Source organism: Gekko japonicus, unplaced genomic scaffold (genome assembly GCF_001447785.1).
Source record: "Gekko japonicus isolate JY-2015 unplaced genomic scaffold, Gekko_japonicus_V1.1 scaffold1353, whole genome shotgun sequence".
Lineage (NCBI taxonomy): Eukaryota > Metazoa > Chordata > Lepidosauria > Squamata > Gekkonidae > Gekko > Gekko japonicus.
In genome coordinates this window covers 374649-402431 of record NW_015164710.1, presented here as the reverse complement: position 1 = coordinate 402431, position 27783 = coordinate 374649, and the positions used below count along the sequence as shown (strand labels likewise).

General features: G+C 47.0%; 1 protein-coding gene across 1 annotated transcript in view; it reads right to left on the bottom strand.

The window, feature by feature from the left end:
* The window catches only part of LRP1 (LDL receptor related protein 1), a 491602-nt gene that overhangs the window by 117997 nt on the left and 345822 nt on the right, over nt 1–27783 (bottom strand). The window contains exons 29-38 of the mRNA XM_015409543.1: nt 25623–25787; nt 23616–23860; nt 21008–21139; nt 20545–20772; nt 19341–19515; nt 11453–11547; nt 10274–10423; nt 5074–5217; nt 3917–4042; nt 2330–2461 (exon numbers count right to left, since the gene is read on the bottom strand). Of these exons, the coding sequence (XP_015265029.1) occupies nt 2330–2461; nt 3917–4042; nt 5074–5217; nt 10274–10423; nt 11453–11547; nt 19341–19515; nt 20545–20772; nt 21008–21139; nt 23616–23860; nt 25623–25787 (1592 nt within the window). The remainder of the gene's footprint in view (nt 1–2329; nt 2462–3916; nt 4043–5073; nt 5218–10273; nt 10424–11452; nt 11548–19340; nt 19516–20544; nt 20773–21007; nt 21140–23615; nt 23861–25622; nt 25788–27783) is intronic.

Below are 27783 nucleotides of genomic sequence, written 5' to 3'. Positions count from 1 at the left end.
CCGCCCCTGCTTAGCTTCTGAGATCTGATGAGATTGAGGTAGCCTGGGCCAACCAGACTGCTGGGCCATAAATAAATAAATAACACATCTGACCAACTGCAGTGCCAATGAACGTCCCATCATGCTGGAACGATCTCTTCTGTAGGGATCCATCCTAACATAATACAGTATCTACCTAAGTCTAGGTGGGCAGATCAGGAGGGTCTACTTTCCAATGTAAAACGAGACTCTCCGGTGTCGACCCTTCAGTACTGGAACTGGATTTAGGGCACACTTCAGCTGTGGCTATGATACACGAAGCTGTGCCTGTGTGCTCCTGTGGCTTACAGTATCTACCTAAGTCTAGGTGGGCAGATCAGGAGGGTCTACTTTCCAATGTAAAACGAGACTCTCCGGTGTCGACCCTTCAGTACTGGAACTGGATTTAGGGCACACTTCAGCTGTGGCTATGATACACGAAGCTGTGCCTGTGTGCTCCTGTGGCCAAATTGGAAACGCACAGTCGGAGTCCACCGAGTTAAGATGAATATATGTTTAAGGGAATACAGGGCTGAATGCCTTAGCACTTCGGCCATTCCAAAACTGTATTCTGCCGAAACAGGAAGGGCAGAAGATTTTATACCCCAAATGACATCACATATAGTTTACACATTAAAGTATCTCTAATTGGTACCAAGCAGTTAACATCATACAAGCATCGTTTGACTTTAAACCTTACTATTGGTCCGTCATGTATTTTCAGTGATTGCATTTGCTTATCTGCTCTTCAGAGCAATGGAAACATAAGGGAACACTGGGATCTTTTCTGACCTTAGTGAAGCCAGTCCTTCTTTCCCTTGTTTCTGGGGAGCTGGGTGATAAGGGTTGTGATTCACATTCAGCTTTGCTCTTGACATCCTTGCCGTTTCTTAAATACACATTCCATTTTTGCATCCTAATTCTATCCCCAGAGGCCTCTAATAATGCTTTTCCTTAACATATACATAACTTTGTATACAAAAGTTTATAGAATATATTATAAAATATATTCTACTATAAGCTTCTCTAATCAAAAGATTCTGGGTTATATACCAAGATCTGGATCTATTACAATTAAACTTTTGAAGGCACAGTGACAGCTGTCAATATATAAACATGTCAGAGGAAATGTCAGACCCCACATTCAGAAATCACATTTATTTTTCCCTTGTCCTACAGCTATAAGACTCACAGAGCCAAAACTCAGTGTGATCTGCAGACACAGACAGCCCCCCCACCAGTGTTCCCTCTAAGCTGAGGTAGTGTGAGCTAGCTCACAGTTTTTTAGCCTCTGGCTCACACATTTTTGCCTTCGCTCAGGAAGGATGGCTCCAGACCAAACTAATTTATGCGGTAACCAAACTGCTCGCTCACAACTTTAATGCCAGGAGCTCACCAAGCAGAATTTTTGCTCACAAGACTCCACAGCTTAGAGGGAGCATTGCCCCCCACCCTCTGGTAACCTGTGAGTATGCATGGAGGAATGGGGGCTGGCTGTGTGAGTAAGGCTTTGTTCCAGCTACTTTTCTCCCCAAGGAGGAAAAATATGGGCAGCAGACAGAGGGCTCAGATTCAAACAGGGCTGCCAACATCTGTGTAATTTGAGGACTGTGTTGGCTTTGGGCTGACGCTTACAGGATTGGGGCGGATACAGGTTTCTTATAGGATTCAGCTCGGGCAGTCTGGCAAGCCCTGGCTTTGGCACAGATCCGGCCCCTTCATGTGAGATTTGCCGCAGGAGATCTTCCCCCCCAGCACAGAAATACCGAGTGTATCGTAAACTCAGCCCTCTACATTCATAAACTCTTCTGCCTGTGGTCTGCCAAGCTGTTTCCTGTTTGGATAAGGAATAATGCCCAATACTCATTTCAGTCCATTTAACTCCACACACTGTAATAAACAAGAGGACGGGGAGGCAACTGAGCAGGACTGAGGATGCAGTGAGTGGGTCCTCAGAGAGGCCATTCCCCACTCACTCCAAAACAATGGCGTTTGTTCTTCCGATCCTTCTCAAACAGATTTTCTTTCCACTGCTCCCTATCTGAAACACAGAGCCGGAGCTCTGAAATAGCCCTGTTGCTGTGGATCAGGCAGAACTGGAACTGGGAGGGGCTTTCTCCCACCAGAAAGGATGACAAATCTACATAATCCTGACTAGAGAGTGGGAGGAATGCCTAATGTTAGGGTAACCGAATCCACCCATGAAGAAGCTACTTTTTCTTCCCGTTTTTCCCCTCGAAGCAGCTTCTCTCACCCACCCACCCCAGCTGAAAGATTCAACACGGCAAACACATGCCTGGCATTCACTTACCAGCATGGAAATCAATGCCAACAGCCAGCGAGGTACCGGAGACGGGCACCAATGCATCAGACTTGTCATTGGGGTCCAACGGGATGCCACGGATACCCTCGTGCACAGAGTAGAGGAGGAAAGAGCCAACCCCTGCATGTCAGAAAGGAAGAGGTACAGACTTGGAGCCTCAGCATAAAACACATGGGAAGACCCACAGATCAGTGACAGGGCACAGGGTTAGCTCATGTTCATTTTTCCATGTATTTAGAAATCGGGGTCTCAGGTGGTGGGGCAGGGATGGATCTTAGAGTTGGGATAAATGCTGGATAAATGGCACTCATTGTGGAAACAGTGTCCATCGGAGCATGCTCAGATCAGCACCCTCTCATACCTTAAGCAATCACGAATCAGAAGGCTCGGTTAAGTCATGTGTCCACCTACGCAACAGCTTCTAGATAAACTGGCCCAATCCATTAATCTTTGAATCTCTCAGATTCAGAATTCAATGAAATCTGCTTTCCCCCTTTTTTTTAAGCAACGTGATGGGTAAGAACCATTGAAATTTAACCTTTTTTTCTTACGTTCTCATCACACACTAATAGCTGACATGGCCACCCATCTGGAATGTTCAGGTTTTATATATCACTTTACAAAGTTCAAAGCGCTTTGGTGAGCTTTATCTCAGCAATGCCTTTCCCATCATGGCGCCTGCTCCCCGAAGAGCTGGGGGGGGTCCCCTCTCTGGAGATCTTCAGGAGGCACTGCAGAGCCTGCCTGTTTGTCAGGGGCTTTCCAGGGGGGTTGAATGGCAGGAATCTTATAAGGAGGGTGGGAGAGAGATTTGAGGCTGGCTATTTTGTTTTTGGTTTTAAACTGAAGTGCTCCTGAAGTGTCAGTGTGAACGTGACCAGGCAAGGACGTGCTCCATTCCTTCCCAGAGTGCCGCTGTTCATGCATGGGAGGACAACTACTTATGCTCCTGAGAGGGAAGAACAGAAGAGGTCTCTGGAATTTCACAGAAACTCTTGATACTGAAAACAATCTTATACATAAAATGGGCTGTAAACTTGTCCACAGTCAGTGTTCACCTGCCCTAAGCAGAGAAATTATTTTATTAGCTGGCTACCTAGGGCAACTAGGTTGGCCAATGTGCAATACTGGATGCTGGACTAGGTGGATCACTGGCCTGATCCAGCAAGACTCTTTGCTGATGCCTTCTGATGCCCTATTTGCAACCTTCCACGGCAACTGGTGGGCCACTGTGTAAAAGAGGATGCTGGACTAGATGGACCAGTGATTTGGACCCATAGAACACCTCTTATGTTCTCCTCCTTCAAAAAGCAGCCTGCATGACTGCATCGGGGGGGGTATATTCAAATTATCACAGAACTCAATGTCATGTACAGTGACCTCAATTAATTATGGCAAACTCACAGTATTTGTAGCTTTGTTGCCAACAACTGAGAACTTCCATTAGCCACTAGGGGGCGCTATCCAACACCACTCAGACATGCTGAGCTGCACCTTTCCCAGGAAGGAGATCCCAGAATTGCATGCCACCCCACCCTCCACAAAACCTACAGGAGCCCAGTGACGGCGGCTCACCTTCACAAGACTGCTGTCCAGTCTTCAAGCTGTAGCCGGCTGTGCACATGCAGGAACGAGAAGTCTCCGAGGTGGGAAGACAGAGCTGGGAGCAGTCTCCATTGTTGATGCTGCAGGGGTTGGTGCCTGAAACAGTGAAGCGAAACAAGGAAATGGGGGGGGGCACTGTTGTGTGGAGACAGCCAGTTTCTCCGCCTGGACATTTGGCTTCACAGACTGAAGGGGGCATGTCTGGGCCTCGTTGACAGACCAGGAAGGCTGTTCTAGGGTGACTGCAATTACCTTAAAAACCACCAAATCCCGAAGGCTGCCTCCCCAGGCTTGTATAGTCTTTCCTATAAAGTACCTCACTATAAAAGACCCAATCCGAGTGCTGTACAAAACATGAATTTTTATTATTCAAAAAACAGATCTTTCTCCATAGTTTTCTTCATACAAAAACATTACAAGGAGAGACAGTCTCAAAAAGTGGAAAACAAAGGCAACGTAGGTTTAAAGACACAATATATACAGTCCAATCTCTTGTGCCTAGGCACACAATTCCAAAATAAAGTCCAACAATTTAACTCCCACGTTGCCTGACAGAAGGCACAGCCGTATAATTAATGTTCTGTTCTGATGGGCCTGTCGACCATCCTTCTTTCTCCCGTTTCTCAAAACAGCTTCATCTGAGATGCGACTGTGACCAGTCTGTGGCAACACATTTTCCTTTCAAACATGAGATCAGTAGCCGGGAGCCTACAATTTTCTTTCCAGGTTCTATTCTATGAGAATACTGTTGGACTTTGTTTTGGAACTGTGTTCCTAGGCACAAGATATTCGACTGTGTATATAGTATCTTTACACCCACGTTGCCTTTGTGTTCCACTTTTTGAGGCTGTGTCTCCATGTAATGTTTTCGTATGAAGAAAACTATGGAGAAAGGTATATTTTTCTGAATAATAATTCATGTTTTGTACAGCACTTGGATTGGGTCCTTTACAGTGAGCTATCATAGGTGCTGGTCTGCTTGTGGCTGTTTCCTATAAAGAGTGCGGGACATCGCCAATGTCTCCCTGCCTCCTCACCCGCTCACGTTTTCCCATGATGCTTCAGGCCCTCCCCTGGATCGAAGCAGAGCTGTGACCTACAATAATCTGCACATCCCCGGAACTCACCTAGCTGCTGAATGCTCTCATCGTAGACTTTCATGTGCATGACCAGGGTGGTGCTATTGCGCAGCACGGCGGCCTCCGACCCATCCTTCTTGTTGCAGGTGCCCATTTTCTCGGCAGCCTGGTCAGCCCACCACAACTTGTCACCTGGGAGAGAGGAAAGTGAGGCTTAGGTGCGTACGGAATGGGGGCTCGTGCTCTTGGTTGGCGGCGGAAAGTGCCGTCAAGTCGCAGCTGTCTTACGGTGACCCCGTAGAGTTTTCAAGGCAAGAGACAAACAGAGTTGTGGCCATGGCCTGGCTCCCCGTAGCAGACTTGGACTTTCCTGGAGGTCTCCCATCCAGATATTAGCCACGGCTGACCGAGATGTGATCAGGCTAGCCTGGGCCATTCAGGTCAGGGCAATTGTTTAGGACTGAGCAAATCAGAAATATTGCTGGAAGGACTTTGGGGTGGGGGACCAGGTGCTACATACAAAGCTGCCCACTACTGAGTCTGATCATGGGTCCATTTGTTTCAGGGTGGTCCTCTCTGACCAGCAGTGGCTCAGAAAGTTTGCCAGTTAAGATCTCCTTCATCACATACTACTATCACCTATGTCTGAACCCATTTAAACCAGAAATGCCAGGGACTGAACATGGGAACTTCTGCATGCAAAACACGTGCTCTGCCACCAGGCTCATAGCCAGAAACACATGCTCTGCCACCAGGCCCATAGCCAGGATTTTGTGGCTTGGGGGGCAATTTTTTTTTTCTGCCAGGGCTGAAATTCTCAGTGCGGAAAGAAAAGCCAGAATTCTGAGGATTATGACTCAACTACTCTTCCCTCTCTCAGCGTCTTCTCAAGCTGTCTATTCTACATAAGTGTTCTTACGCTAGCAATCACCCTCAGCCTATTAACCATTTAGCCAAAAGAAAGCTGTTACCAGGATAGATCTCTACATTGCAAGCTGTCAGCCACTTTAAATGACAGTTCTCAGCGGCTGCAAGTTAATCACTTCTGCCAGCCTAAGCAACAAGGTCTGATAACAAGCTGGCAGGTGGGGGTGATGACCTCTACAGTCAAGAAAGTTAACACTTAGGCAGCAAAATTCTCTTAAAGGAGATCAGTTTCTTGACAGAGAGTTAGAAGGGAACCTAGAGGTCACCTACTCCAACCCCCTTGCTCAGTGCAGGAATCAGTCAACTACAGCACCCCACTCTGCTTAACGGAGTGCATGCCTTTTAAAAAAGTTTTTAAATGATTGGAAAAAAGCATTTACAGGATAAATTCTTGTGGGGCTGTGTCTTTAAGAAAGAGGGTGGAGCCCGTTACAGGCCTGTCTGCCACTGAGCCAAAATCCCTGGACACAGGTACCCACATGGATGCCTTGTTCATGGTCTTCATCACGGCCTAAGAATCCCGTGAACAAAGTGTATTACTTTTCTCTTTTACAGAAAGGGGACTGGCCTAATGCACAAGTCGGGGGAAGCAGTGGAGAAAATCTACAGAAAACCTCACCAAAACAGATCACTCCCTACTTGTGCTGCAGTTCAGGAGTTTGACATGGTGTCAGCTTGCAAGTGTGATTAATTTAATCAAACCAAACCAAATGTACAGGTGTATTTGTGTGAATGGCTTGCAGTTTTGTCTTCAGGGAGGCCAGAAGTGAGGCATGAAAGTCCAGGCAAGCCCGATCTCGTCAGATCTCAGAAGCTAAGGAGGACCAACCCTGGCAGGTACTTGGATGGGAAACCTCCAAGGAATACCAGGGCCGGGATGCAGAGGCAGGCAATGGCAAGCCACCTCTCTGAAACGTCCAAACCCCACTAGGGGTCGTCAGAAGTCAACCATGACTTCCAGGCATACACACACACAAAATGCACATTAAAAAAGGTCCTGTCATCCCAGAGGTCAGACACAGGGCAGACAGCATGATCAAGAAAGAGAAACGTCATGTGAGGGACTAATGGACAGCTCATAGTTAGATTGGAAGCTGCCAGCAGGGCAATTTAGAGCACTAGCCTATGCAATGTGGTAAGAAGGGCGTCTGGGTTCCATGACCAGGTGGCCTTGAGAAATAGCTCCTGACCTGACTGGCGCCTGCTTCCATGACAACAAGCAGTGACCTGGCAATTTTAGTCTTGCTGAATCTCAAGTTTTTTTGCAGAAGTTCGGGGTTGTACAAACTCTCTTAAAGGAGACCAGTTTCTTGACACAGAGTTAGAAGGGATCCTAGAGGTCACCTACTCCAACCCCCTTGCTCAGTGCAGGAATCAGTCAACTACAGCACCCCACTCTGCTTAACGGAGTGCATGCCTTTTAAAAAAGTTTTTAAATGATTGGAAAAAAGCATTTACAGGATAAATTCTTGTGGGGCTGTGTCTTTAAGAAAGAGGGTGGAGCCCGTTACAGGCCTGTCTGCCACTGAGCCAAAATCCCTGGACACAGGTACCCACATGGATGCCTTGTTCATGGTCTTCATCACGGCCTAAGAATCCTGTGAACAAAGTGTATTCCTTTTCTCTTTTACAGAAAGGGGACTGACCTAATGCCCAAGTCGGGGATGCAGTGGAGAAAATCTACAAAAAACCTCACCAAAACAGATCACTCCCTGATGCCGGCCACATGACCACGGAAATGTCTTCGGACAGCGCTGGCTCTTTGGCTTGGAAACTGAGATGAGCACTGCAACCCTAGAGTCGGATTCGACTGGCTTTCAAGCAAGGGAACCTTTACCCTTTTACCATAAAAGGAAGGAGGGGGCAGGACAGTTTGCAAAAAGGTGAGCCCTCAAGGAGGGTGTACTGGGCCTGTATCCTGATGCCCCTGCTGTTGCTTGCTAGGGTGGTGGTGGGGAAAACAGTGGGAAATTGGCACCCTCCCCAGTATTGTTGTGAAGGCTCTTTTTGTAGCGGGAACTCCTTTGCATATTAGGCAACACACCCCTAATGTAGCCAATCCTCCAAGAGCTTACAGAGCTCTTCTTACCGGGGCTACTGTAAGCTCTTGGAGGACTGGCTACATTAGGGGTGTGTCGCCTAATATGTAAATGAGTTCCTGCTACAAAAAGAGCCCTTATGGAGAGAGCCAGAAGTGATGTCAATGTGTCGGGGTGGCGCCACCCAGATACGCTGAGGGCACTTCTAACGTGTGCTGGAAGTGGCATCACAACACTGGGAGATGCCTTAAGTGCAAAACTTTAAAAAGCCACTGCTGTGGCAACAGTTATAACAATTCTGATGGCTTCCTGGCACTGCTGCAGAGGAAAGAGTCGGTGTATTTTGCTGATGAATGTTTGCCACTTTAAAACTCAAGAAGGTGGGGGGGAAAGGCAAAATGAGCACTCATGATGAAGCGATGGTGTGGTGTTTTTGACAACTTGTTCCTCTAATCCTGGCCAGCACTGTTCCCTCAAAGATGAGTTAGTGTGAGCTAGCTCATAGTTTTTTAGCCTCCGGCTCACACATTTTTGCCTTCGTTCAAGAAGGAGGGCTCCAGAGCAAACTGACTTATGCAGCAGCCAAATCGCTCACTCACAACTTTAGAGCCGGTAGCTCACAAAGTAGAATTTTTGCTCACAGGACTCCACAGCTTAGAGGGAGCATTGCCGGCCAGTGTTTTAGATTGCTCTAATCCAGGACTTGGTGTGTGGGCAGGAACAGGGAAAAGGGAAATTGTTGTCACTGCAGCTCCACACAAAGAATAAAACCTGACTTACTAAACCGTGCTCCGGTTTGAAACTATGCTGATCCCTAGCATCAAGGACATGATGTACACTTCTTTTTAAAAAGTGCAAATTTAGAAATGTGTTAGTCTACAGAGCTGTGCATTAGAAAAGAAAAGACTTGGCCTTTTTGAGCATTTTAAAACCTTCTTTATTCTACAAGTGCGCAAGCATTCATAAGACTACGGTCCAGGTCACAAGATGGAGAAATGGATTGAACAACAGGAATCATGTAAGGACAGGTGTTTGAATTTTGAAAGAGAACAAAGTGGTGGCGTTCGCATGTTAAGGCAATACACCTTAAACATTTCAACCAGGTTTTATAATAAGAGCTGATCGGGATTTAGTTGTATGAACTCAAGGCTCAACAAATGCTATTCCTTTTTCATGATAAAATGTGACAGAAAAGAATTAAAGTGTGTCTCTTTAAGATGGAGATTCCATGGAGGCATTTCCTTTTAAAATTCAAACCAGTGTTTCCTTGTGCTTGCTACTGTTCTGTCTGTTTCAGCATCCGACAAAGTGAACTGTAGTTACTTGTTATACTTATTAAAATATTTTACCCCTGCTTTTTGGTCACAAGGAGCCTCAAACCTGCTTACAGTAATAAAACCAGTTTAAATACAATAATAAATAAGAATAAACCAGCAAAATGGGAACAAGCCAGCTCAGTCAATAAACCAATGCAGCCATTCAGAACAAGAAGATTAAAAAACACAAGGTCATATGCTGAACTCAAAGCAGGTTAAAATCGGCTTATACATAGAATAGTCTTTACCAAGTTACAGAAAATCAACAGAAAGGCTTGCTGCCGTTTTGCATGTTCCAGGGGGAGGGAATTCCAAGGCCCTGGTGCTGCTACTGAGAAGGCTCTGTCTCAGTTTTCTAACTGCAGGTTTTTGCAGGCAAAGTAACACAGAGCCACGCCTATTCAGATTGCTTCAGGGTATCAGTAGGTTCATTTTAGAAGAAGAGAAGAGGAGTTTGGATTTATACCCAGCCCTTCACTACCTGAAGGAGTCTCAGAGTGGCTTACAATCTCCATTCCCTTCCCCTCCCCACAACAGACACCCTGTGAGGTAGGTGGGGCTGAGAGAACTCTCTCGAGAACTGCTCATGAGAGAACAGCTCTGAAAGAACTTGTAACTGACCCAAGGTCACACCAGCGGCTGCATGTGGAGGAGTGGGGAATCAAACCCGGTTCTCCCAGATTAGAGTCCGCGCTCCTAACCACTACACCAAACTGGCTCCCTGGTATTTTAGAGTTAAGTGGTCCTCTGAAGTATCCTGGTCCCAAACCATTCAGGTCAAAACCCCGGAGTTTTGAATTGTGTCCAGAAATAAACTGGAAACCAAGTCACATGTATCAGAATAGGTGCATACGGTTGCCAGCCAAACCCGGGCAACTGGCAGGAGTTTTAGGAGCAGGGACATATAGAGTAACCAATCCTTTCCCCCAACCTTGCTCCCCACCCCCTCAGAAGTTGCTCTCTTACCCATGATAGCCAACGCTGTGGCCTTGCGCAAGTGGCTCTTCATGGACTCCAATACCTCAAAGCCGCTGCCGTCCAAGTTACACCTGTTGATGGTGCCATTGCCGGAGCTGATCCAGTACAGCTTGCTTTCCTGGTAGTCGATGGAGAGGCCTGGTATGAGAGAAGCGTTACTGCAATGCTGGCCTAAGGACGGAGGAAGAGCTACAAGTGCCCTCCATGAAAGCCCTGCTCCATGTGCCTGTGGAGGGTGCGAGTGTGAAATGCTGTGCGTGTACTGTAGAGTTGGATAAAGCCAGCTTTTCAGCAACTGGAAAAGGAATGGGGAAGTCTCCTTTGAGCATCTAAAAATGCTACGCTAGGGATTGTGGAAGCTGCATGAACAAAAGCTGTGTGGGATGGAGGCTGTACTAAGGACGGGAATTGCAGAACTGATGACAGAGCTAGCTAGATCCAACCCACTGGACAATACCCCCTATTGTCATTGTAAGAAGAAGAGGAATTGGTTTTATACCCCGCCCTTCACTACCCAAAGGAGTTTCAAAGCCGCTTACAATCACCTTCCCTTCCTCTCCCCTGTGAGGTTGGTGGGGCTGAGAGAGCTGTGACTGACCCAAGGCCACCCAGCTGGCTTCATGTGGAGGAGTGAGGAACTGAACCCAGTTCTCCAGATTAGACTCCTACCGCTCTTAACCACTGCACCAAACTGGCTCTCTGACATTCTTACCAAACTATAAGAATGTTGGTTCAGGCCAAATGAAAAGGTGTGCACTGACAAAATAAACAAATAATAAAATCAAACCTCCTTCTTTGGAGGTTTTTAAGCACAGACTAGATGGCCATCTGACAGCAGTGCTGGCTCTGTGACTTAAGGCAGACTGTGAAAGAGAGGGCAGGAAGGGACGGGCCAGTGTCTGGCTCTCGTGGTACAATGCCATAGAGTCCAACCTCCAAAGCATCCGTTTTCTCCATGAGAACTGATCTCTGCAGTCCGGGGATGAGCTGTAATTTTGAAGGATCCCCAGGTCCCACCTGTAGGCTGGCATCCCTGCTGGACAGGGATACCGATGTGGCCAAGGGTTGCCCAAGAGACATGGGGAACACTGGGAATCCATGCTCTTGGCCACCCCCAAAGGGCAAAGGGTTAAGAACAGACGTAGCGGGGCGGGATTTTCTCCATACCGACAGGGCCCTTTTGGTTCGAGAACAGCATGCTACGATTGCCGCCATCCATGTTGGCAATGTTGAGGTTATCTCCATCTGTCCAGTACAGCTTCCTATGAATGAGACAAACAAACCAAAGTTCCATGAAATACAGACATAACATTGCCTAAAGCCTTACTTCTGGCAAGCTGCTAGTTCAGTCTTCTCTACTAGAACAGAACTAGGCTTTATTTTGGCATCGTGTTCTAAATTCATGCTTGCCAAAGTCATGTGATCAGGCAGGGGAGGGGCATGATTTGTACAGGAGAATCAGCAGGCGGGAGAGAAGATGTCTTCTGTGTGTCTCGCACCGGCCTGACTTCCTCCAGTAAATGTTTCTACCAATTGTTAGCAGTCAGACCCCTCCTCTTGCTAAGGGGCAGTTTATAGATAGAAAACCATACACATCCTTCCTAAAATATAATTTCAAATATTCTAAGTGCAATTCATTGCCTGCCCCAAAATGACACAAAATGGATGCCAGCCAGAGACAAGCCTGGACATGCAGTTTAGAGGTGTGAGTAAGAGCAGCTGGCTAGCTCATGAACTCCTCCCCACCCTAGAGAGATGCATAATTTAGGACAATGGGTCTTCCAAGAACCTACTGACTAATCTCACCAACAACCAGTCTCTTTTTTCCCTACACCCATTTACCCTAATTAAGCAACACTTAACACTATTCACCAAACCAGGTAGGTTTTCCTATCTGGTACTTACAGGGTCATCAAGCACCATTTACGCCTATAGTCCACCTCAGAAAAACCCATCAAGCTTCCCCAAAATCACTGTCCACCTCTGGAAAACGTATCAAGTTATTGTTCTTGGGGCAAATACGTCAGCTTGCCCCAGGGAGCATTTTGCCCTATAAATTACAGCATCTTGTCCCATAGCAGTGTGTGTGTGTTTTCGGATCCATACATGCACCCCCAAATCTGTTTCTCTCCGTGAAATGCTGGTTGTTTTGCTGCTGCCTCCATGGACCTCTTTCTTTAAGAATGGTAATTCTTAATTACACTTTGGCCCCTGTCACACGGGCAGGAAACTGCAGAGGAGAAGTGTGGCTGTTTGCCCCGGGGCAAACTAACATGCAGTAAAGCGATCAGACCTACTGTGGAGGTTCTGTGGAGGTACTGTGGAGGTTCCATGGCAAGGGAGAGGTGCCGATCACAACACACGCCTGCGCGCAATGAAGAAGCGCGCGGCGCGGCGAACTGGTTTTCTTTTTTCGTGTACACTACGAATGCGCATGCTCCGTTGGGTGCGTGTGCGCATCCACGGAGACGTGGGGGGAAAAAACCCCTTTTCCGCAAGGGGACATGGGCGGGCGCCGGATACCACCGGAAACGCGATCAGACGCCCGCCCTTGCCCCGCAGTTTCTGGAAACTAGTACCTCCAAGGTACTAGTTTTTTGCTGCGCTTTTTCGGCAGGAAGCCTCAGTTGTGCCACGGAAGCACTACGCTTCCCAGATGTGCTGGTGAGATCGCGACCGGAAACTCCGCTTGTCTTCCGTATCTCTTGCGTGGCTAATGTTGCGTGTGACCGCAGCCAAAGAAAGCCATTTAACTCTACAAGAAAGCTACACAAGTGTAAAACACATGCATTCATATCGGCTTGTTGTATTTGAACAGGGGGGGGTCAACAGTGGGAGGGCTTCTAATGTCCTGGCCCCACTGGTGGACCTCCTGTTGGCACTGATATTTCTGGCCACTGTGTGATACAGAGTGTTGGACTGGATGGGCCTTTGGCCTGATCCAACATTGGCATCTCTTATGTTCTTATGTTCTTAATTCCCTTTCCCGAAATTGCTTTCCCCCTCTCCTCCCGGATTTCCTCTTAGCTAGCCTTGTATGTGTTTTCAGTGTGTTTGTGTGTGTGTTCTGCCCTTTTATTACTCTCTTAATAAAAACCTTTCCAGTTGTACATATGCCTGGTTTATTTCGAGAGCTCTCTTAAGGGAAAAATCCCTGTAAACATTGGTGGAAAATCCACCAATTACCCCCTCTCACTTTGTTTCCTTTAAAGCTAATTTCCCCCAATTAAATAGGAGGACTGACTCTTTGGATAACTAGGCTGCTTTCCTCCCTCAGATCTGACTTACTTCCAGTTGCAGAACTGCTGGGGGAGTGGGATGCTAACTGCAGAAGAAAATCAGAAAGCAGGAGAAGGGTTAAGCACATCCTCCCACTGGCCAACTCTCCCTAGCAAATGACACCCCACTCCACCCCACATTCATATTACAAAGCAAAACACTATAGTGCCATTTCAACGTTATGCATTTATATAGGAAGGAAACATGTAGAGTTCAGTTAAGGGGAAAAGTCTGCTGCCAACCCAATAAAGGTTTCCTCGCCAAGCAAGCAACGTGTAAACCAACTGACATTCTGCCCCCTTCATCACACTCATACATCTCATGATACCCTCTCTTCAAATTACAGACTTCTTCCCTTAGATTCAGACAGTCTGTCATTGGTAATTCCAAACGGAGTTCAAATGTCAGCCAGACCCATTTAAGATGATTACTGACGTTATAGCCTATGTACAGATTGGGAATTTGGAACCAAAGGAAGGGAATCAGTTGCTGAATGTGGAGGGTGGTTATGGGGCTTAGACAGGAAATAAATCCACTTAAGAGATGCCTCTTAAATTCCATTTGGGTCATTCCATTACAGGGACCTGCCTGTGAAACTGGATCAACCCACCTACCCCCCAAACCCTCAAAAGATAATGGTCCAATTGTAAGTTTTAATGAGCTTCTACAGGAGCGTTTTAAGATGGGACAGAGCAATTACAATCCTTGATGTTCTGCCAACTTTTCGAAACGGATTCACAGCAGCAAACTTTTAAGGTCGCAGGAAAATGGCTGAATAAAAAGTGTGGGTTTGTGGGGGGTTTTAACCGTAAATATAGGTCATGGCCTACCTCCTCACCCCTAACACAGTCAAATCAGAAATTCAGTGTAACCAATGGCATCGTCTTTTTATTACTGTGTACCACATTATTACGTGGAAAAGCATTGTAATACATAAATTTTAATGCACAGAATAAGTACATTACTTGGCAGAAGAAGAATGCCTTTTGCATTTATAGTGTATTTATAGAAAGCATTTTGTATTTATAGTACTGAATGAAATAACTGCTGTTATTTGATTGGCCAGGCAGGAGCCAGAGATGGCAGGTTCATCTTCTTTGCTGACGTCCATCTCAGCAAAGAGCTGACAGAAAATTACTGTGAAAGGGTGTGACTAAAGGAAGAATTTAGCAACAGGAACTGAGATGATCGGATGAGCTCATACATTTCCAGTGTCATTCTAAATTCTAAAACCTTTCTAAAGCCCACTGACTTCAATCAACTTAGAAGGGTTTAACTCTGCTTGGGACAGCCCTGTTAGATGGCTATTTGTTTCTTTTAAAATATATACAGTTAACCTTTTCAAGACACTGGGGATATTTTGGCCCTCAGAAATCATGGGGAAAAATTGGCTTACCCAAATAAAGCTTTCTTTAACTCCTGTTGTGCTTTCTCCCCGATGGACTCCAGTGCCCTGAAGTCCCTCTCTTCCCTCCCCACTGCCCATCTTTTTAAAGTTTGAGCTTTATCAAAAGGGAAAAGGGGGTCATTCTGGCCCCCAATAGACTTGGCTTCTAGTGGCCCCAACAAATACTGAAAAATGATTTTAGCACTGTTCCCTTGTTTAATGCTGCTTGTCAAAGGCATTAAGATCCCTATTGAAAAGCTGGAGGCCTATACCTATACATGTGGGCACATTTGAAATTCTGTCACGGCATGATGGGCACATCAACAAAATGGCTGCCACAGGAGGTGGAGCCAGCCACAAAATGATTGCCAAAACTTAAACTTCAGCAATACAGTGAAGATCCTTGTGCTATGGGGGCAGCTGCTGCCAAAGCAACACTTAAAAAAAATCGGCACAGTCACTCAAATCTCCAATAGCCACCTGACCCCTCCCCCTTCCTAAAAACACCTGGAGGGTGCCAGAAAAGGTGTCAGCGAGCATTAGGGCACCCATGGGCACTACATTGGTGAGCCCTCCTATACAGGGATGGCCAGCTTCTGAATTCTGAAGGGCCACTCTGTTCTCCAGATGCATGTCCAGGTGGCCGAACAATCTAACTCCCATCACAGACGGTCAGATTCTCTAGTAAAGTTCAAGTAACAGGAACATCACAGGTATCCCCTGTACTCCTGACTTCTCTTAACTGAGCAAGCAATGGGAAGTTTTCCCTTGTAGTTCCTTTCCTTCTTCTGCCTGGAATTAATGTGGCTGGTGTCCTTCCCTTCCCTTCCCTTCTCTCTTTCCACTGGTAAACCAATGTGGCTATGGACTGATTACTGTAATTCCCGCTGTAACTGCTGGGTTGGATCCAGATTAAAGTGGCAATTTCCACTGATTCCCCCTTCCCACTGCAGACCCCCATCATGCCATTCCTCAGGGGTCCCTATCCCCTTGAGCAGCATTTTGTGGCTATGATGGAAAGGGGGGGGGAGGCAGGAACGTTCCATTCTGCCCATGGAAAATTTGGTGTGGATCCAACCTACTGTCTCAACCTTAGGCGTTTGACTTCAGTTTTTCATTCAACTGCTCAAATTATTTTCTTGCCTTGGAAATAAAAATATTTTGCACTCCAGTGACTATCCCATCCTTTCATCATCTAATTAAAGATTTTGTTATTTACTTTTAGGAACATGGATTCTTTTCTTCCCTTCTACCTCTCAACATCACTTTCACTATACTTCTCTTTGTATTTCTCCACTGCATTCTTCAGGGATCCCCCCCCCCCTCCTGTTTAAAGCACAGCTTTCTTTCATTCGTTTGCATCCTTTTTTTTCTTATGCCTATGCCTAGAATGTACTACCCGCTGCCAGCCATTTGATTAGATCTCTTCTGGCATTTAAGAAATAACTCAGGACCTATTTTAGCCTTTAAGAAATCTCTCTAGATGGAGACCTCCAAGGAATACCAGGGCCGGGAGGCAGAGGCAGGCAATAGCACACCAACTCTCTGAAAAGTCCAAGCCCCACTCAGGGTTGCCAGAAGTCAACCATGACTTCCAGGCGCGCGCGCACACACACACACACACACACACACACACAAAATACAAAAAAAGAGAGAAATTCCTCAAGACTTATTTGTTTACATCAACATCCTCATAATTTATTGTTCTTTATTTGAACAGTTCCCCTCCTCCGTTTTCTTTCCCTTCTTTTCTTTTTATTCACCCCCCCCCCATTATGCTTGCTAATCTATTAGAATATAAGCCTTTAGACAGGACTTTTGGGTTTTCCTTTGTAACTACATTTATACAACACCCAGTTCAGGGAAGGCAACCTTTCAGGTGAACCTAAAAGAGATGGGCGGAAAGGTTGCATTCGGCCAGTGTCCCCAGGAGCAAGCTGCGACCCAGCAGCACTGCCAGTGCCTCAGGAGCTCAGCTCAGCCCCTTGGTGATCTAGTGTGCTCCTGCATGGCACATGCACTGAGGGTTACCTTCCTCTGACCTAGCTATTTGGGGGTATTTAACAATGGGGGTGGGCTGATTAGCCATCCGGAACATCTCGGCCCATAGCACGCCCCCTTTCTTCTGACCTCACTGTGACATATAACAATGAGTGAGTATTTTAATCACCGGTGCATTCTGTAAGATTGAATTGTGTTTTAAGTGGTTAACTGTGTAATTTTATCGCACTTTGGGTGCCTAAATTGTTTTAATCGTGTTGTATTTTATTGCACGGTTGTGCCTATGTAAGCCGCCCTGAGCCCGCGTGCGGGGAGGGCGGGGTATACATGTAATAAAATAAATAAATAATACATAAATAATAACAAGCTGGAGAGCAGTGACAGCATCAGGACTGAACTTTAGGGAAGAAGTCCAGAGTCCTGTCTCAGAAGAAGGCTGCCAAATCAAGCTGTAGTTTTGCATGGCCAGAGTCTACAGTTATCTCACTGCCCCACGGTTGGGATCCTGGAAGGAACTGGAGAAGGACTGTGACAACTGGAGAATCACCCTTCCCCAAAAGAGCTTGACACTGCGAAACTCAAGGTCTGGATAATTAGCTTCCTGTTCACTTAGGGAAGACTCTGGATTTCTATAGGTTAGCACAGTGATTCTAAACAGGGGGCCAAATATCCCCAACCCCAGGGGATGCTCTACAACCTGTAAGGGGCATTCAGGACTTCTGGGGGCAAATGCAGGGCACTGGGGATTTTAGTCCTTCCCCTTCCTCCCAACTGCAGTGGCTTCAGAAAGCCCGCGGAAAAGAATTCTGAATAAATCCCAGACCCTAGATTTCTCCCCCAGGCCCTTAAAAAACAACACTGTCTCCAGGTAGGCATGCCTGATATCTGAGTATCATAAGCATCTATTATAAATGTGTGACTGGTCCAAAGTCACCCAGCAGGTTTCCACGGCAGAGTGGGGGATTTGAACTTGGGTCTCCCAGATACTAGTCCCTGGTCTTTTTGAGCCTGCAGGCACGTTTGGAATTCCAACACAGTGTGGTGGGTGCAGCTAAAAAACGGCTGCCATAGGAAGCGGAAACAGCCTTGCAACAGCTGCTGCTGCTTACCTTCAGTCACATAGTGAAGGTCCTCGTGCCGCGGTGGCAGCTGCTGCTAAAGCAACGTTTTAAAAAATCTGCACGTCCAATCAAATCTCCAGTGGCCAATCAGAAGCCTTGCTAGGCAAAAGCCCCATCTGGCCCTGCCCACTTTCTAAATACACTTGGCAAACACCAGGGAAGGTGTCAGCGGGTGCCATGGTGCCCATGGGCAACATGTCAGGGATGATGTTCCCTCTAAGATGTGGAATCCTGTGAGCAAAAATTCTACTTTGCGAGCTACTGCCATTAAAGTTGTGAGCGAGTGACTTGGCTCCTCCATAAATTAGTTTGCTTTGGAGCCCTCCTTCCTGAGCTAAGACAAAAATGAATGAGCTGGAGGCTAAAAAACTGTGAACTAGCTCACACTAACTTAGCTTAGAGGGAACGCTGCTTGGGGGGGTTGTTGTTGTTCAGTCGCACAGTCGAGTCCAACTCTTTGCGACCCCATGGACCAGATCCCGCCAGGCCTTCCGGTCTTCCGCCGTCCTCTGAAGTTTGCTCAACTTCATGTTCGTTGCATCAATGACACTGTCTAACCATCTCATCCTTTGCCGTCCCCGTCTTCTTTGACCTTCAATATCTCCCAGCATCAGGGTCTTCTCCAGGGAGTGCTCCCTTCTCATTGGGTGGCCAAAGTATTTGAGCTTCAGTTTCATTATCTGGCCTTCCAGGGAACAGTCAGGGTTGATTACTTTTAGGATTGACTGATTTGATCTCCTATTAGGCCACACCCCTGACAGCACAGCTTATTGGCATATTAGGCCGCACCCCCATGTTACCAGAAGTGTGGTCATCCAGCCACACCCACCTTTTGCTTGTTATTCTGTTTACCTTGTTTGTTGTCAAAACCCAGGGCCTTTTTTTGTAGCAGGAACTCCTTTGCATGTTAGGCCACACACCCCTAATGTAGCCAATCCTAATGAGTTCCTGCTGTTGGGTGTGGCCTATTATGCTAATGAGTTCCTGCTGGGCGTGGCCAACTTGGGAGCCAGCCGGAACTCCGTTCCTGTGCGTTCCTGCCCCAAAATAGCCCTGAATACGCTGTATTACAACATGGCTGCAAAAAGGGAGTAGCTACGACAAAAGTGATATTAAAGAAGACTTGAGTTATCCTGGTTCGGTTAATGTGGAATGGTTATGTGGAAATCACGTGGCTTCCCCTTCCCAGAAGATGGAGGAGTGCCACCCAAGATCTCTCCCCCACTGTTCACTTTGAGCCACTCTCCCCGTGCTGCTCTCGTCTTACCCTTTGTGAGGATGCACAACCAGGCAATGGGGTTTGTCCAGTCCTTGAATCACAGCATTCTTGAATGAGCCATCTAGCCGGGCAACGTTGATCTGCTTCTTGTTGGCATCGTAGCTGGTCCAGAAGAGGTTCCTGGAGATCCAGTCCACAGCTAGGCCATGGGCATTGGGTAAGTCTACGAGGCAAAGAAGGTGGAGAGGTGATCAAGGAGAGGAGACAGAGGTAAAGCTTAGCGAGAGAAGGGAGAGGTTTCTAGATTAATGGGGCAAACAGAGCATATGACAAGTGCTATGCGTCCACCGAGAACAATGATGAAATCTAACAATACCGCGCCAGTAACTTCCACTTGAAAGAAAGGGTGTGTAACAGGGCATATAACAAGAAAGGGTGCACGACAGGGAATTAAATCTCTCTGGAACCAGAGAAGCCCTGGGGGGAAGATGAAATAGGCTACGTTAGGAATCAGGCTACACCATCCCCCTCCCCCCCCCCGAAAAATTCTGTAATTTTTCTGCCACTTTTTCAGCAGATGTTTTCTCAAGTTGAGCCAATATATTTTCAACTTCCCTCCCCTTTTTCTGCAAGCAAAACACAGCAAGAATGAGAAAAATGGGGGGGGGGACGTTCTGTAAATACATTATTGCAAACAAAATATTGGGTGAATACATTATTGCAAACAGAAGAAAGGTTGTGCTGTGCAGCAGAAAAAAATGAAGAAGAGGCAAAGCAAATGAGTGAAAGAAGGTTTGATGGCAATCACATACTTGTCACTTCTGGAATAAGGGAAGCAGCTCTCCTTTCTCAATGAACACATAAACGCGACACACTTGGAAAACTGCTTCCAAACAGATCACCTTGTTCCACATTTAAACAGTGCTTAAGAAGTTTCTTTCTCCTGATTTAGCTAGCGTTAACACTACCGCCCTAAGCTGAATTATACCCTTCTAAACCCGCTGAAGTCAACTCTGTTTAGGAAGCTGCTAGAAATACATTATTAAGAGTCATCATGAAGCCATCGAGAATTCCAGAGAAGAATTCTGCAATAAAACCAGAACGAATACCCCCTGTGGAATTTGGGGGAAGGCTTACAATTTTCATGACGGTTTCTAGTTCTGTCCGGCTGACTCATCTCAAAGCGCTGCAAGGTGAAAGGGGGAGAAAGGGAAAGGGGAAAGAGAAAGACAGCATGATGGATGGATAGTGCCCACCTGCAGACACGTTTCCACACCAGTTCCGTTGATGAATGCCCTCTTGATGGTTTGCGTGCGGACGTCGGACCAGTAGATCCGCCGCTCCACGGCATCGTAGTCAACCACAGTGACGTTGTCGATATCAGGCACAGTGAAAGAGATGATGTAATTGTAGTAAGGGCTGTCAATGTCAACTCCCCGTATCTCCATTTGGCGGGCGTACAGCAGGAACTTCCTAAATTCTATAGAACGAGACAGAGGCCAGGAAGACGTGAAGAAAACTCACACCAAAGAGGATTCCGATGATTAAGAACAGGTTGGTTTACTAGCGATGAGAGTATCGAGATTCTAGACTGGTTGTGTGGCGAATGTCCACACGGACCCAGAGGCCATATCAACACAACATTATTCCAGATCTCATTATTCTCTTCAGAGTACGCACACTCTGGAACTCAGGAACTCTCCCCTTTCATTTACCGTAGCATGTAGTGTTGTCCTTGTCTAGCTTCATGAGGTGAGGGCAGGCACAGGAGTAGGTGCTGTTGTAATTGATAAGGCAGAGGTGAGAGCAACGGCCTCTGCCTCCATTGGCCTCGCATGGGTTGGGAGCTGGAACCGCGAACAAAAGCAAGAAAGAAAACAGGTTAAGATCTCCCAGATCCTGTGAGAAACGCAAAGCTTATTCTGAAGAGAGGAGAAGAAACACAACTCTACCTCACGGAAGTCACAGGAGCAATCGGAGAGGTTACACAAAGCCATGTTGGAAGGGGAGATTTGGACCTCCTGAGGGCACCTGGCGTTTTTGGCCACTGTGTGACAGAGTGTTGGACTGGATGGGCCATTGGCCTGATCCAACATGGGCTTCTCTTATGTTCTTATGATTTCTATCTAGTTGGCCAGTATAGACCTGGATTTTTTGCCTCCTCCAGCTCTGTCCTGCAGAGCTTCTACAGAGGTGACACAGAGGGTAAGAGACAAAGGTCAAGGCTACAGCCTACAATAGTGGTGGTGGTAGAAAGTGGCATTAAGTCACAGCCAGTTTATGGTGACCTCGTAGGATTCTCAAGGCAAGAGACGTACAGAGGTGGCTTGCCGTGGCCTGCCCCTGGGTAGGAACCCTGGACTTCCTCGGTGGTCTCCCATCCAAGTACTAACTAAGGCCAGCTCTGCTTCGCTTCTGAGACCTGACAAGATCAGGCCAGGCTGGGCCATTCAGATCAGGGACAGCCTACAACAGGAATCCCCAAATCACCAGTGACAAAGACCCGTCTGAACCATTCTCATCCACATATTACAATCCTCACACGGCTCTGCCTTCATATTTAAATATTCTTTAAATGTATTTTCGGTGAGTATTTTGGGCGTGTGTGTGCGCTTGCAAGCTTGGAAGTCACGGTGGCTTCTCGCGACCCCTAGGACGTTTCAGAGAGGTGGCTTGATATTGCCTGCCTCTGCCTCCCGGCCCTGGTATTCCTTGGGGGTCGCCCTTCCAAGTACTTGCCAGAGCCGGCCCTGCTTAGCGTCCGAGATCTGCCATCAGGCTTTGACTTGCAAAGCCGAAAAGGCTATTAAGTGTTGTGCAGCTGCTCTTGCTCAATGTTCCATAAGGAAGTATCCACGCTGAGAGACTCTGTCTGCGCCTTTAAGACATATGGGGTTAACAAAGGGGAAATGCCACTGGACCCTCCACCTGCTTGCCTGCCCTTCTCTCTTCCTCTCACATGGCATCAGCTCATTTACAGCAACAGGTATTTATTTATTCAGGATGCTTCCCGCCCTTGTGGGTTCTCAAGTGGGTTAAAAATGCTTCTTGGGCAGAAAAGGTTCTCTCCTAGAGGGTGGCTCATATCCTGGAGGATCAGATTTGCCTGCTTTCCCAGTCTGAGCTAGTGGATACATGTCTAAATTTTATGTCATTCTTAAGAGCATAGCAGACATTATTCACGGTTGGTAGCCAAAGGAAGTCTCCCCCCCCTCAAAAAAAAACCCCTTACACTTTGTATTGTCTTCTTCTTCACAGGTGCCAGTGCACCACAGAAGAACAACAGATAGAAACGAAAAAGAGGAAAAAAGGATGCAAGAAGAGAAAAATGATGATATCTTTTTCTGTGGTCAAGGCTAACCCTCAGAGAAAAGGGACTCTGTAGAAAAATTCTGCTGCCTCATTGGTGGGCAAAACAATAACAGAGGGCATACAATACTTCTTCCCTTTGGGCAGGCACAGCCGCATCTGTTAGTATAATCCCAAACAGAGTTCTAAATCCATTGATTTCAAAAGTGTTAGGCAGGTGTAACTTTGTTTAGGATTGCACTGCATGCCTCTGAAGGAAAAGACCTTCATGCCTAAAAGCCCGCTCTTAGAACTTTACGAACTGAAGCTCTAAATAGGTGCAAGGCCCAAAAGGCTGATGCACAGAGACCTGGAAGAAGTAGCCAAATATCTACTGTAAAACCCAGAAAATCAATCCACAAAGAACCTCAAAAACCATAAAATATCTATCAAGTGCCATCCAATTTACTTCATCTAGTTCAAAGGCCTCCCAATTGCTCTAGGAGGCCTGTACAAAAAAAAATCAAGGGGAAGGAGGAGGAGGAGGTGGGGGAGAAGGGGAGGAGGAGGAGATTGAATTTATAACCCCTCCTTCACTCGGAGTCTCAGAGCGGTTTACAATCTCCTTTCCCTTCCCCTCCCCAAAACAGACACCCTGTGAGGTAGCTGGAGCTGAGAGAGCTCTTATGAGGACTGCTCTTGAGAGAACAGTTGAGAGAACTTGTGACTGACCCAAGGTCACACCAGCAGCTGGATGTGAAGGCGTGGGAAATCAAACCCGCTTCTCCCAGATTAGAGTCCACACTCTTAACCACTACATCAAACTGGCTCATTCATCAAGGATCAGGCAAGGAGGCACAACTGTTACACACACTCTTGTTACCCATGAGCTCTTAGGGCAACATAAAGTCTTCTGGCCTGGGTATAAGACCTTTAAATGTTAGTGTGAGCATAGCTTCAGCCACCTCCCTTCACTTCCCACGGTCCTCTTGGGTGCACCCCTCCCCTCGCTCCCCACCCACGGCTGCATCTCACCTAGAGGCTGGCGAGAGGGGTGATAGACCTGCAAGTCGAAGGGCTGTGTGTTGGTTCTTTGAACAACAGTGACGTTGTGACCGGTCCACTTGTTGGCCTTGGCCAGGGTGTTTGTGCGCCAGTCGGTCCAGTACACCTCACCACCGTAGAGCGTGACGGCAAAAGGGTGCGACAGGTACTCATGCCCTCGCAGCACCTCGATGTGGCCTGAGCCGTCATAGAGGGCAGAATAGATGGCGTCCGACCTGTGGAGGAATATTGACAGACTATGTCAGTGTTTCTTCAGAGGCAGCCAGGGTGTTAGAAAAAGAAAGGGGGGACAGAAAAAGCAAGCGATCACAAGAATCTGCATGCATCAATATGAATGTAAGATAAGAATGGAATGGCAACTCTATGACAATGGATGCAGAGAGAGAGAGAGAGAGAGAGAGAGAGAGAGAGAGAGAAAGGAAGCAGGAAATGGTGGGCACTGAGCATGGGTAGGCCCTAAGGCTGCCAGGTCTCTTGCTATAGCAGTAGGCCACCTACCCAGGTTACAAACTGGGGCAAAAATCACCGTTGCTCTGACTGCAAGAAATCACTTTCAGTGTGAACCCAGAAGTGACATCATTGCCCATGTACTAACACCCATATGTAACCTGTCACTAAAATCAGCCACTGTACTGAAGTGCAGCACATGTCCCACTGATTATAAAAAGGGATCTAGAGGGGAACTAGGAAATTACAGGCCAGCAACTTAGAGAACAAGGTTTTTGGGGGTATCAGCTTCTGAGAGTCAAATAGGGCTGGGGATCCGCACGTCTTCACAGGATCCCTGCCACAGAGGACAGTGATACGCGTTGCACCACCGTCGCCAGGATGTGACGCTATGCGTCGCTCTGGCAATGGGGTTGTTTGGCATCATGCTGTATTCAGGGAATGCATTAAAAATACTAATGCAGTTCTGACTACACTCAGTAGGGGCGCAGGGAAGGCAGAGCACAATAAAGAGCAGTATCTGACTCTGCTGGCTCAGCCTTTCTGCAAAGTTTACTAAGAGGCTGAGGGTAACCCTTATTTCTCAGATTCTGCTAAACCTATCAGCCAAACCAGCACTGGAGCATGGCAAGACCAGACAAGACAAGTTATAGTCAGTGCCAGGATGCAGCCTCCTAACTAGGTCTATGGTTTCCCTTTTCCTTGAGTTCCACCCAGCTCCTGCACAGCCAGATCTTGTAAAGGAGCAGTAAAAATAAAACCGTCATTGCTTTTTCCTACATTTCTCAAACTCTTTTCCACACTTTCTCCTTCATTTTGCTCTCTTCCTTTCATGATCTGCCATTCATCCATCTCCACTTCTAATTTTTCTCCCCCCTCCTTTTTCAGTCTCAGCTCCTTCTCGCCCACCCTGGCTGGCAACTTCGATCATATTTAATAGTAGTACAGCAGCAAAACTTTGTTAATATTATGAACAGAAGGGGGAAATTAATATTTACCCATAAGAGAATGCTTCTGCACCCATTTTAATAAATGTTAATCTGCCTCCCTACAAAATCCCTGACTGGCTAAGATACAATATCACCCACATTCTTAACCAGGGCTCTTTTTGTAGAAAAAGCCCAGCAGGAACGCATTAGCATAATAGGCCACACCCCTGACAGCACAGCTTATTAGCACATTAGGCCGCACCCCCATGTTACCGGAAGTGGGCTCATCCAGCCATACCCACCTTTTGCTTCTTATTCCGTTTACCTTGTTTGTTGTTCAAACCCAGGGCTTTTTTGTAGCAGGAACTCCTTTGCATGTTAGGCCACACACCCCTAATGTAGCCAATCCTAATGAATTTCTGCTGTTGGGTGCGGCCTATTATGCTAATGAGTTCCTGCTGGGCGTGGCCAACTCGGGAGCCAGCCGGAACTCCGTTCCTCTGCGTTCCTGCCCAAAAATAGCACTGCTAATACACGAAGGAAGCAGCATGCTGCAAAAAGAAAAACTTAAGATAATATCTAGTGCAGCTCAACTACCAACCTGGCATCAATCCACAAAATGCGCTTCTCCAGGTAGTCAACCGTGAGTCCATTAGGCCAGCCACCTGAGCCGGTTTCCTTGTGGATGACACGTCTTCCCTCACCACTCATGGAAGCAGCTTCAATGCGGGGCAGGCTAGCATCCCAGTCAGTCCAGAAAAGTATCCTGGAGAGAAAAAGGCATACAGATCATGAGAGGGAGGACAGGAAGGGTTGCATGAGTGCTTAGTTCTTGTGGCCCTTTCTTACATGCCCAGGGAAATGCTGATCGCCACTTTGGGGGTCAGGAAGCAATTTTTCTCCAGGCCAGTTTGGCTGGAGATCCTGGAGGTTTTTTGTCATCTTCTGGGCATGGAACAGCGGCCACTGGGGGTGTGGAGGGGGAGGTATTTGTGAATATCCTGCATTGTGCGGAGAGTTGGACTAGATGACCCTGGAATTCTATGATTCTTTGATTCTATAAGACAGGCAACATCCTTCTCCACACACCGGATCAGAGCTTCACTTATTCTGCAAGAGCTAACGGCATTTTCCTTGTTCAGAAGTTAGCTACCAATCTTCAATTATTATACTTTCCTAGGGTTACATTTATATGAACAGAGGCAAGAGACATCCCTGTAAGAGTTGTCTGGGAAAGGGATGCCGTATCTCTTCAGCGTTTGCACAGTCTTTGTGCACAGGACAACAGGCTTTTCCCCCACCAGCTCCGAGGGTCAAGAGTTTGGGAGTGCTCCTGAATGCTTCCTTAACAATGGAGGCCCAGGTAGCAGCCGCTGCCAAGGCAGTCTTTTACCATCTTCGGCTGATTAGGCAGTTGGTTCCCTTCCTCGAACGCAATGATCTGGCTGCAGTGATCCATGCTATGGTCACCTTGAGGTTGGACTACTGCAATGCTCTCTACATGGGGCTGCCCTTGGTGCAACTCCGGAAGCTGCAGCTGGTGCAGAATGCGGCGGCCAGGCTGTTGATGGGTCTCCCCAGGTGGGAGCACATCCAGCCTGTACTTGACTCTGCACTGGCTCCCAATAGCATTCCGGATTCGTTTCAAGGTGCTGGTTTTGACCTTTAAAGCCCTTACTGTAAAATGTATACCGCTTATCAGTTTTTGGAAGCCGTCCTGAGCCCGCTTGGTGGGGAGGGCGGGGTAAAAGTGAAACAAACAAACAAACAAACAAATAAATAAATAAATCCCACAGGTCTCCTGTGCTTTGCTTTTAACAGAGACAAATAATCTCTCCATATGGGTCACAGCCAGCCCGGAAAGGGTAGAGACGGTCTCTGTTCCAGTAACATTCTTACAAACCAGTTTCTTGCAGGAACGTGCTTCATGAACACCCAGCTTGTTTGCCTGTTGTGTGTCATGTGTACTGGGAGATGCAAAATGAAGAAAAACTGGGCTGAACCCAGCAGTGTGCCAACAGAACAAAAAGGGGAGGGGGGGAAATGCCAGGTGATAGATGAATGATTTATAACTTTTATCAAGGAGCCTTTCTATTATCTGAATTAAATACAAAATTATGTTTTTGTAGATTCCCCTTGACAAAGCCTGCATGGTGAAACGCGTATAATAAATAATTCATCTATCACCTGGCATTATTTCCTTTTTGTCCTACTGGGTATTTGTTGTGAAACAGCCCAGATTCACTACCTGCTATGACTTCACCTGGCAACACCTGTACCCTTTGAAGTGCTTCTTTGCGGACATGAGAACTAGAAACCTCCCCCCCCAAAAAAAAACCCACCAGAGCTGAGGGTCTCTAACAGTGTTCCCTCTAAGCTGAATTAGTGCGAGCCAGCTCACAGTTTCTTAGCCTCCGGCTCACACATTCTTGTCTTAGCTCAGGAAGGATGGCTCCAGAGCAAACTAACTTATGCAGTAGCCAAATCACTCCCTCACGACTTTATTGCAGGAGCTCACAAAGTAGAATTTTTGCTCACAAGACTCCACAGCTTAGAGGGAGCATTGGTCTCTAAATGCGGGGATCTGAGTGCAGTGCTAAATTTTGTGTACAGACTTGCAGAAAACACTCTGGTCCAGTGTTCCCTCTAAGCTGAGTTAGTGTGAGCCGGCTCACAGTTTTTTTAGCCTCCGGCCCACAGTTTTTTGTCTTAGGTCAGGTAGGATAGCTCCGGAGCAAACTAATTTATGCAGTGGCCAAATG